General features: G+C 36.3%; 1 protein-coding gene across 1 annotated transcript in view; it reads right to left on the minus strand.

The window, feature by feature from the left end:
• Positions 1-11935, minus strand: part of LOC106464465 — a 16065-nt gene extending 4130 nt beyond the window's left edge. Inside the window, exon 1 of the mRNA XM_013924611.2 lies at positions 10048-11935. Coding sequence (XP_013780065.1) covers positions 10049-11566 — 1518 coding nt within the window. The 5' untranslated portion in view covers positions 11567-11935 and the 3' untranslated portion in view covers position 10048. The remainder of the gene's footprint in view (positions 1-10047) is intronic.
• Positions 11936-12610: the final 675 nt, after the last annotated feature.

The raw sequence follows: 12610 nt of genomic DNA on the forward strand, positions 1-12610 counted from the left end.
ATATGTATAACTACGCAGTATTTTTTATAGCTGAGCAATAAATAAAGCAATTGAAATTTCCACAAAAATCACATGTTTCAGATTTAACCAATAAAAAAATTACAAAAAAGGAGTAAGTTTCAAATATAAAACAAACTCTAAAAAAATATTTGTTTTTCTTTAGTGAAAATCTCATGAGTGTTGCAACAGAAAAGCAAGGCACTTTCATTGATAACTGCATCTACAAAGAAATACTTCAATAAAATCTACTCTGTGATGTAATGCTGTGATGACAGCTCATTTTAAAACTAAAATCAAGCAACAGAATTTATGAAGTAGATCGGTTGCTTTTTATTTATTGTTCATGTGTTCTTATACCTAGCAGGCCTAGTGTGACCTGGTGGTTAGGGTGCTTAGTTCTCAATCTGCAGGTTGAGGTTTCGAATCCCTGTCAACAAACATGCTCACCATTTCAGCTGTAGGGGTGTTATAATGTGAAAGTCAATCCCGCTGTTCATTGATAAAAAAATAGTTCATGAGTTGGTGGTGTTGACTAGCTGCCTTCCCTTTAGTCTATCACTTCTAAATTAGGGATGGCTAGCATAGATAACCCTCATGTAGCTTCACCCAAAATTCAAAATAAACCAAACTTTTTCTCGTGGATGGTGAACATTATTGAATGTCAAGTATGAGTACATTGTTGTAGAACTGTCAAACAATTCCAGAAAAGGCCACAGGAACTAACAGTTATACCTGCCCAGAGGGCGAGAATTTCTGCTAGTAAAGATAATATTTAAAAAATACCCTAATATCAACGACAGACACTACTTTGAACCTGGTCATTAGCAGCCAGCTAATTCAGAGGTAAAGTGCCTGTGCTAGCGCCAAGGTTAGAGGTAAAGTGCCTGTGCTAGCGCCAAGGTTAGAGGTAAGGTGTCCCTGCTGGTGCTTAGCGTCAAGGTAAAGTACTTATCTGCATACATGACCTATTTTATCTAAAGATAGTTTGAAACACGCTCAGAAAGAAACTTTTGATGGTGTATCAACTTGAATGCGATTCTTCGTTGTCTTAGAAAGTCGGAAGTAGTCTTCGGTGACAACTTCCAAAATGAGATAAAACTTATAGTCGGTACTGACCCTTCATATGGATTACTACAGCCATTTCTAACTGGTCAGTACTGACTCCTCATATGGATTACTACAGCGACTTCTAACTGGCCGGTATTAAACCCTTATACTGATTACTATAGTTACATCTAACTAGTCGGTACTGACCCCCCTCATGAAGATTATTACAGACACATCTAACTGGTCGGTACTGACCCCTCATTAGGATTATTAAAGACACATCTAAATGGTCGGTACAGACCACTCATTAGGATTACTACAGCCACACCTTACTGGTCGATACTGACCCCTCATTAGGATTATAACAGATACATCTAACTGGTCGGTACTGACCCCTCATTAGGATTACTACAGCCACACTTAACGGGTCGATCCTGACCCCTCATTAGGATTATAACAGTTACACCTAACTGGTCGGTACAGACCACTCATTAGGATTACTACAGCCACACCTTAGTGGTCGATACTGACCCCTCATTAGGATTATAACAAACATCTAACTGGTCGGTACTGACCCCTCATTAGGATTATTAAAGACATACCTAAATGGTCGGTACAAACCCCTCATTAGGATTATAACAGATACATCTAACTGGTCGGTACTGACCCCTCATTAGGATTATTAAAGACATATCTAAATGGTCGGTACAAACCCCTCATTAGGATTACTACAGCCACACCTAACTGGTCGGTACCGACCCCTCATTAGGATTATAACAGTCACATCTAACTAGTCGGTATTGTCTAATTATATAAACTTCTTGTGCTGTTTCTTTTCTGGGGCAACTAAAAGCTTGACTTATTAACAAAAGTTTTTCATGTTCATGCTGGTCTATCAAAAGTTATGTTCCCCCCCCCCCCCGAAATGTCATTCTAGGTGAGAACAGTTATAATTACCTAAGTCGCATTAGAGAAAGTGGAATTCGACGCTGCTTATCCAACGCGGTTTGAAACCGGTTCGCCTGGAAAATTGGGTGTGTTAATAATAGTCAAAACTAGAAAGTTTTCTTCTTTTTTAGTTTACCATCTTAGCCATTGTCAACTAAGCTAGATGAGGAAATAAGTTGCACTAAAAACATTAGATTTGTCAAACAATTTAACATTTTCTGTGACAGTCCAACTTCATCATCACGTCTTCGTTACATATTCTCGAACTAAGAGTTTCGAAAATGTTATAGCCAGCTTCAAGAGGAAGGAATAATCCTTAGATTTTGCTCTAGCTGACGTTTTAAGATATTACACTACTTCCTAGTATAATAAAATTGAATCAATAAAAAAGTTGATAAATCTTCTTGGTACATTCGTTTGTTCTGGAATAACGACTTGTTTCAGATAAAGTTACACAAGGGCTATCTGTACTAGCCATCCCTGATCTTGAGCTTGTAGGCTAGAGGGAAGGCAACCAGTCAACAGCACTCACCGCCAACTCTTGTGCTACCTAATCAAATAGTGAGATTTGGTCAAAGTTCTTATAACGCCCCCATGGTCCCAAAGTGCGGACGCTAACGACTGACCCTTAGATTCACAATCCGGCTAACTAACCGAGCAGGCCATACCCGGCTTCTTCAGACTTTTTGTTTGTTGTTGTTGCTTTTCTTAAGCTATATGGTTGTTTTTACACTCTTAAACACGAAATAACTACTCAAAGTTACGAAGAGTTGTAGAATTTTAAAAATTAAACTGAATATCTTCAGAGAAACAAATGTGTTCTCTCTTAAACCCATGTAAAAGTTTAAAATCATGTTTTTGAAGAACAACCTGGTAAAAAACATCGTCTGTGTAACTTATCACAATTTTTGGGCGGAATTTAACATCATCGATTTTTTTTACAAACACATATCTAAGCCTATTTCTGCTTACTCTGATTAACAACGTATATCTTTTATCAGGCAGGCGGCAGCACTGTCTATGTAGGGATGGCTCGGATTGTTCATCGAAATGCTATTTTAAATATCTCAATAGGCCATCACAACTTTACAATACTACACAGTGTTTCCTTTCATAACAATATCTACATAATGACTGAGTCACAAGTTCTGGGAATGTCTGTAAATATCAGAGCAAAACGTTTTAATTTCTTATTATTTCTTCTGCTCCTTCTTTCTTTTTTATTACATGATAAATCAAAAACCGAAACAATGGTATCAACCAATTTCACTGAGGTGACATAGTTTCAAACGGAATACCCGTTTCATAAGTATTATTACGAAAGTTAGCTCCATCGTTTACATTAGAATTATGATTTTTTTAAAATTACGACTAGTTAATACAGAAATTTGGTGTTCCTTTAAGAAACTTAAGCATGGGGTGAAACAGGAATTACCAGCCAATAGTAGATAAACAATAAATATTACAGTTGGAACCTCATTATATTTATAACTTGGTTATAAATACATCATTCTTATGTCTATTGATGCAAATGTCATCCCTACTATATTTTTTTGCAGTGTTTTTGAAGGATTGCTATTAGCCATCCCTACATTTACTTCCTTTTTTTCAAAAGTTTTTTCTTTACTTGTACAAATATTTTAAAGAAACAATTCAAACGGTAACGAATGTAATCTCAAGGCTATAAGTAAAGATTAGGCGTAAGATTAATAAACAATAGGGAATAGACCCTGGACCTAACCAGTTCCACCCGTAACCCTAAACATTTATATTTTACAAGTTATTTTTATAACTATTCTAGCATATTTACTATGTTAAACCACTTGGATTAGAAAAGTTGGTTATAACATGAAACAGTGAGTTAGATACATCACTCACATGGAGATTTTAAAGTGTCAGTTACTGATATTTGGTTAAGTACATCCTATTGACCTCTGGCGGTCGTTGGCGAAGATGATACAAAAAATTATCAATAATGTGAACAATTATTTTGTCCAATACATTAGTGATTGTTTGGTTGGACGTTGATGCTTCATAGTATATGAAATAATGAAATAAAAAGAAATTAATTAGAAACTAAGATCTGCATCATGTACAGCGCTTTCAACATAAATATAGTTGCGTCAGCGAGGTCACGTGACTAGTGTCACGCCACCTATTTTCTAGAAATATCCTGTTCCTTCGTGAATGCCCTAGCATTTACTAGATATACGTTTGTCTGGTATATATATAAGACGCTCACAACGTGACGGGATAATGTGTGTAGGTAGTGAGTAATTGAACTGCAGTCAGAAAGTATTGTTGAATTTCGTTGTTATAGCGTTTGTTATAGAGCGACTGTTGAAAATAAGTGTATCGGTAAAGTTATATTCGGAAAGAATAAACTAGTTTTATTAAGAAAGGACTTGTGTCGCTAAAGTTTAGTGGGAACGAAGTTACGGAAAATCAACTAACGAACGGAGACGTAACAATATAGTCGATTCACCCAAATTTCAACAGTTCCCTTTTGTTTCTTCCATTTATAGCAGCAACACAATCTTAATAAATAGGTTTTTTCGCAACTTTCTTTGTAATATTCATGCCATTTTTGTTTAAACGAAGACAATATTCCGTTAGTTTCAACAAAACTTATATTCAGAATTAAACTATAAATTATTCATTATAAATAGGACCAATTTACTTGTCCCATTACTTGGTTTCAGTAAGTATGGAAATACATTTCAAACTGTTTACTACTGTCTTTACTTTGGAATTTTATACCAAACTTTTATTTATAGCCTTGAAATTACATTCTTGACCGAAGCACGGTTACATTTTGATTGTTTCTTTAAATGACAATATCTGAATATAAAAAAAATATGTATTGTGTTACAGAATATTGTTTCAAAGCTAACACAAGGAATACATGCTCCATGCCATATCACAACTCGCTCTATTGTGAGGCCTAACTTGTACGAATACATGAAACTAGTTAGTTATTTTTTAAGGTATTTCAATACCACGAAGACTGTTTTACTGGTAAACCATTCCTACTTCTAATGTACAACAGAACGATCCCTATCTCAGAACCCAAGCGCCCTCTAGAAGTATCTGATATTCATCAACTTTAATTCTTACTTATTCTTAACTTGTAACAATGTTAGGGATAAAAATAATGGTATAATTTCATTACATGAATTTACTGTCAACTACCACAAGTCTAATCTCTTGGATCTACTGTGTAAATCCCCACCTCCAGTTCTTGTGTCTATTGTGAACGCTCCGCAGATTTATAGAAATTACCGTAAACTGACCATGCTTGTTTTATTAATTATTATCTTCGATATCAGCTGGTTACTCGAATTTACTGTGATACAGATCCAACTTCTTGAGAAAAAAAAATTCTGGAAGTAAATTACTGTTTTTGAAAGATTGTTCTTCTTTTACGTGTGACTTAATGTTCTTTATTACAATAATATAAACCACGCTAGTTCGACACTAATGTCACGTACCCGAAGCATAAAGGTTAGTGCTCGTTTCGCAAGACTCGTCCCTGACAGACCTACATCACAAGCACCCGTGACAAGTGAAGCAACACTACTTTCTTCCGCTAGAGAGCATGCGCAGATTACACGCTTTAAGTATAAATTTGGGTTTCAGTATCTTACCTGGACAATGAATGTAGCACCAGAGTTTCTGATAATGATGGCTTCACTAATTAAAAAACAACTTCCAATTCTAAATTATTTTAGGCTAATTGTTGTAAAGTAAAAGATAGTAGAGTCAAGCAAGTACTAGTATGGAACTCGTCAATTAACAATATTGCCCAACAATTTAAGTCTGGGCCTACAATTTTGTTTTTCTCAGGATTTAACCAAAGATACTCGTGGGCTGTCAGCATAGAGCCACCCCCTAGTTATAAATTAATAGACCAGAGGGAAGGTAACTAGTCAACAGCACTCACCGCCAACTCTTGTCTGTACGAATGCTGGGAATAAATCGGTATTCTTATTGTGCATCTATGGCCCTAAATTGCATATCGCGTTTCTGCGACAACGATCAGGAACCACAAATTTTCGGATTCACAGTCCGGACACACTAACCTTAGGCCTACCTGGCCTCTAAACCTATGGTCATTGTAACAATTCCCTCGGTAAAACAAATCTCCTACAAATGATACCTTGTTCTAAGTGAAAGAAAACACGATCTGTCTCTTCTAGATAAACTTGGAAGTAGACTTAAACGGTGTCTTCATTAATCTACATTTCTAGTATACATTTTGAAACTAGGTTTAGAAACTGATACCATTAATCGATCTAAGTCAATGTAGTCTGGTGTTAAAGCAGGGGCGGATCTAAAGAGGGTGGAGTTTCGTTTTATGCATGAAAAGACAATAAATAAATAAGACAACTGTAGTGATTACAGTGAAAATAACATTATCACTGATGATGATGAATATTTCAAATCACCAAGGAAAAAGATGTGACCGAGCAGTTGGAATAACCAGGGAAATCTTCCTTCAACCATCTCTAACGATTTTCTAATATTCTACTTGATGTATTCCATTTTATTCATCTTGTTCAAAGTTTCATTTGCACTTAAAACTATGCAGCTTTGTACAGTGAAAGATAATTGTTGTTGTTTTTATTAACTTATTCTCTAAACATCAAAAACAGCTAGTTGCTGGGGGTCTTCGGGGGTTACACAAGTTCTGATGATTTGCAGCTGTACAGATAAAATCAAACCTGCTTTTCAAGTATTTCAATATCTACTAGAAATTATAAGACTCGGGTACAACACGAATAGTTAGGTTAATTTTCAACAACAATGACAATATTGTCTCTAGGCTAACTTAAGTTGTAGTTGTTTTCATAACCAACACGTGTAAATTCATGTAAGCTATATTTTGATATTTTAATTTAAATGTTTGCAAGGAGCTGATGATAATATAATATAGAAATTTCGTGGAGTATGTATAAATAAGGGCAAATTATAAATACAAGAATCAGTTTGAGTTAGCAAGTATTTAACAAGTGATTCAGTTGTGTTAGTAGTGAGAGTTATCACGTCTATTCAGTTATTTGAAAGATTAGCGAAGAAATTCTTTAATCAAACTTATTCGTGAGTTAGGTATACGATTAGTCTTAGAATATCTGTTCACACTTAAGCCAACGTTTTGTGTCTAGATTAACGAAACCTGCAGCAAACTTAGGTCGAGCTTTGAATTATTATTTTGTTTAAAAAAAAGTAACAGTTAACACTATTTTTGATTGGGAAAAAATTTTAATAGCGAATGACAAGGTCATCTTGCACAATCGCGTAATTCTTAGCAGCAAGTAAAATAATTTACTACTACCTGATAAATTTATTCAAAATGGGGGGAAAAAAGCAGCGACTTTTTATTTCCTGTATCTTCATTTACATTAACAACACAACATCCAAATATTAACGTTAGTTTTGCAACGTTTCGAAACCACCGATTCGGCTGGAGCTAGTTCTTCATGCTCCTCCCCTGTTACGCCTAGCTTACCAGAAATAATCCCAGTTTGCTGTATTTTTATGGAACAGCAAATAAAACCAACAAACTGTAATACCTACAGCCGTCGAATTGCCGTAAAAAGAAAAAAAGTATTTTGGTTTCGGTTAATTTTCCCCTTCGTATTTATTGTAAAAATTGCTGAAAACGGCACTTCCTAAGCGCATACAAAGTTAGTTATCTTAGTGTAAGTGTACGGTGTCATTCTTCAAGTTTAACCGCTCTCTTCCGTAAAAACGTGAACGTGATTATTAGGTCACTAAAATAGAGCATCTTCCGTAATGTTCAACAAACCAAACCTATTCTCATATTTCAACTCAATACACAAAATCACTCATCGAGCTAGGCCGGAAGTCGAGGATTTCCTCCATTATCTGATGTTATCAATATGTAGCTGTTGTGATGTTTGTCCAGCCAATTTTAATACTTTTGTTAATAAAAGAATACGATGAGTTACTTAGTTGAATTCTCATGATGGAATTGCGGGAAATAGCAAGTTCAGTTAAATCATTTTTATAGGCAGTATGTACGTCCACTACGCAGTGTAAAAATGTATTATAATTTACTCACTCTACGAACACAGCTGACCGGTTGCGTCTAAGGTAGCCATGAATTTAACCCATATTTAGTGAAAAGATTGTCCGTATTTATCAAGCACTAATTAGCTACGTTCTGGTGGAAACAGGTCAAATACCAACGCCAAAAGACAGGTCAAAGACCCTCAACATCAAATGTTAATGTTCAAAATTCTGGAAACAGATTATATACCTAGATGACGCCAAATCCCCGGCTGAAGTGAAATTAAAAAACAACAATAAAAAAACCGTGTAAATTGGAACACGTCTGTTCTATAAATCGATGTTCTCCAGTTTTGATCATGAACTATAAAACTGGACCTACATTAGCCAATATTTAAACGTCCATGTTTTATTGCTTAATATAATAATGTGGTCGACTTCTCATTTTTAACCACTTCTGATGTTATGAAATAGAACTCGAATTTTTTTTATTGTGTATTGAATAGACTGTACCCCTTTCAGGTATTATATGTACAGAACTACCAATATGGCAGGAATGTTAGCAAGGTGTTTTTATTTCAACAGAACAAACAAATTAACCGAGCCGTTAACAATACAACGAAACAGACGACTGCACTAGTTACGGAGAAAAAGTGTTTTTGAAATTACCCGTCACGAGAAAACTGTCATGTCTGAACCCTACTGATGTGATAAGTCTTGTACGATTACCTTAACCGGTTTTTAGACTAACGATAACTCGCACCGTGAACTAATTCAACAAATGATACAATAGTAAAACCCTTCAAAAGAAAGTCTCACCCTATTATTGTTATTAAACCGGTCCATTTTCTGCGTTTCAACGACCTGAAATGTACTAATGACGTAACACTTCCTTCCGTCGTAACTGATGCTGTTAAACTACATGTTACCCACACCGTAAGCTTAGGTTAAAACCTGTGTAATACGGAATCCGTACATTTCGCTAAAGTATGTAAAATATAATTATGAGATATGTAACACGAAAATTTAATAATATTTATCAAATTACGGATTCGTTTAAATCTACGTTTTTCATTGCCGTTCTGTTTACTTTCAATACTCCCACCAAAGAAACAATACTTGTCAACAGTGTACAGTTTCACGCCATCTTTACGAGTTCAGAACATTAAATAGCAAGTGTGAAGTATTAATACTCCCTGTTAGGGTTGAATAATAACAGTAATAATCCCCGACCTGTCTACAATGTAGTTCGTTATTTACTCGGATTTCCATCGTACATATGACTGGAAATATAAACCATTTAACTGACAACCAGGAAATATAAAGCCGTAAATGGTTTGACCTTCTAAAGTAACTTATATACATGTCAACAAATTTACCAGAAGTAATAGTGAAAATAATTTCAGAATTAGGGGGGAAAATCAGAGAAAATCAACTTTATTCATGCAAATATATATTAAATATTTTTTATGTGAAGAAATATTTCTACCTTGATTAATCTGTGATAGAGCAGATATCTTGTGACGTTGCAAAATTTTTCAGGCATATTAGACCAGCCTAGTGAGGTTCTAAATCTTAACGCCAAACAAGATTTTGAAATGAATTAATTTCATATATATTACTTTATAATTGAGTGTTATATAATAGAAAAAAAAACAACAACCATAAATTGAATTTAAAAGAAAAATTCATAATTTACAAGACCTTTCTGAACAGTTTTGACATAAAAAATAAAATGGCGTGATAAAGTAATGCCGTCTCTAAAGCTCAAAACCGAAGAGTTACCAAAATTGAAAGTCCTCAAACCACTTAAGTTTAGAAATATAAGTTAAATAAACCATATTATAATATAACGTGAAGTCGTCAAATATCTATATTCTATGGCAAGTAGAAGACACGAAACATATGCAACGAGGATATTTCGAAACTTACACGAGCCTCAACAAAATACAGTTAATACCTTTATTAAGCAAATTATAAAGCAAAATCGACAGGCAAGCCTCTTATTTTAGAACTTACCTCATCTGTGATAACGAGGCCCTTTCTTACGAAGAAAATTGCTGTTGGTGTTAGGGCTATGTCCGTTTTCCGTCAGGTCCATCCCATTAAACAATTGAGCGAGTTCCCTATCTTTCTTTTCCATGCCCTCGTGTTTGTTACTAGGACCTGCAGGGTCGTTAGAACCATTAGTTACTGAATTGTCTCCATTCGACAAAAAATGAAGGTTGGATAAGCTGTTAGATCTGGAGCGATGTTCTTGTCTAATTGAAAAGGAAAAGGCGCGTTCATTTAAATGACCTTTCTTCTTGTAAATTCCCGTGTTGAAAGGAGAGTCCAGATCAGATGAAAATTTGTCTTTGTCTTGTTTTTTCTTTTTTTGCCGAGCTTTGGGTGGACGAGAAGCAGTTCCATGCTGGAGGTAATACTGCTCTTGGGGAAGAGCCGAGGGGTAGTAAAGAGGTTCCTCGGCAGAGACTACTGGGATATGTTTTCCTTTCTTTTCTCGTCCGCCTGTGTAGAGACCGGAAACGGTATGTGTATTCCTTGGCTGAGGCAGAGAAGATATTCCAGGCTGTATTCCATTTATGATGGGAGGTTGGTAATTTTTCTTTTTCATGATCTTTTCAGCTTTGCTCTTGCTTTCTCTACTAGAATTAACGGTCAAATTTGAGGGAGGAGGAGGAGGGACACGAGATGGAAGCGCCATCTGACGGTGTCGGGAGGATCTGGACATGCCCAAAGTGGATCCAATATCTGTGGACTTCATTCTCTGGATAGTGCCAGAAGTATCGGTATAAATCATTTCTCGCTCTGTAGGTGCAGGTCCAGTCCACACCTTATAATTACCTTCCTCAACTGCACCAGACACTAAACCCCGACTAAACTCTGAAACTGACATTGAACCATTGGTTATTGGTGACCTTTCAGTAAGTTCCTTTTCCGGCGAAGCTTGGTGACGCCACGCTTCTACTTTCTGGACAGTGTCCAAACCAGATATTGACCGGCTTCTACGCGTTTCGAGATAATACGGGTTTTCCTCCATTTGACGCGCATACATACTGTCGGCGTACGCATGAAAACAACAGCGTACCATAGCATTTGCTGCAGTTTCCTTCTTACAGATGAAGGCGTGACATTCCAAAACTTTAATTCCTGTAGTGCGCCGGAGGATACAGGCAAATATCGGAGGATGACTTGGAGAAGCGTGACGAGCGAAGGGACTGTCTAAAGGTAAAAATTTCTCAGTCCTCTCGCTTCCACTGTTGGGAACTACAACGTAACGAACTGCAGCACAATAATGTAAATTTTCAATATGGAAAAACCTTGTCACCTCTCGTAAAGATTCGTCAACGTTTTCTAACAAAAGACCGTTGCTCCAAACACTTAACCAAGAATCAATACCCTTGGCGGTGAGAGGGCCCTGGTCCGGGTACAAGTCCTTCAGCGGTTCTTGTATACCTTGTAAGCCGTCTTTAGTAACATGAGGCACGGCAGAGCCCATGTACAGAACCCGACAACGGCAGATCGGTGTCGTCATATTCCAAACGTCACACCAACACTAGTTTCACAAAACATAAATTACAGAGTTCATTTATTTAGTTAAAACATTACTATATTAAATTCGAAGTTAATCCGGATCCCAGAAGCGTCACTGTACTGTACAGAAGTTCAACAAAGCCGAATACGTGTCACCTCTGTCTCAGTAGCCAGCAGTTACAGGTGTGCGTGCGCTGATCTTTTCTAACAAGCGTTTTTATTGGCTGACGAAGATATAGGGTTGTAATAAATAACTTTAGGCCTAAAATAAGGTGGCCTTGCGCTTCGTAACCCCCCTTCCCCTTCTTGTAGGAATGCGGGTTCATCTTTGCTCCTATTGTATAAAATATACTAAAGAAACTATAATAGCAGATATATTCCATAGAAATGTAGAATATTTTATTAAACTTCAACTTTTATTTAGTCAGCCTCGATAATGCGCCGTAGCAGCTGCGCAGTAGTTACGATTCATGCCGCTGAGTTCAAGATTTGCGGAAGAAAGAAGGAAGAGGGGGGGGAGGTTGCTAGTACAGGATCTCATAATAGGAATTACTCGCCCTGGTCACGAAGGGAAGGGGGGGGAGGGAGGAAGCACAAAATATATTTGTTATGTATTGTTTCCCTTTTTGCTGGGTCAGTGCTTTCTCCTCGAGCATTACGTAACTATGGTTTTAGACAATCACAACAAAGAACAAATGTATACATCAAGTTATTTTAATTAAAGTAAAATATATATGAAAACTTTATGTGTTAAAGCCATATTTATAAAACAACAATAAAAAATCAGTTTAAAAATCAAAATTTAGAAGCACGAGTTACTGCGTTCTCGGTTGTACTAGATAAAAGACAATCACCTAAACTTGGTTGAGCCTGTACAGACGTTTTGTTATTTGTAGTGCATACTGGAGTGATTTAGACATTTTGGCAAGAAAGTTAAGGGAAAAAAACTACCTCTACTCCCCAGATAATAATGAAAAAACCTTTTTTTTACAGCCAACGGCTATCCCTGATGAAGCCGCAATATTGAAACTTTGGCTGAAATGAA

This window comes from Limulus polyphemus, unplaced genomic scaffold (assembly GCF_000517525.1).
Source record: "Limulus polyphemus unplaced genomic scaffold, Limulus_polyphemus-2.1.2 Scaffold1661, whole genome shotgun sequence".
Lineage (NCBI taxonomy): Eukaryota > Metazoa > Arthropoda > Merostomata > Xiphosura > Limulidae > Limulus > Limulus polyphemus.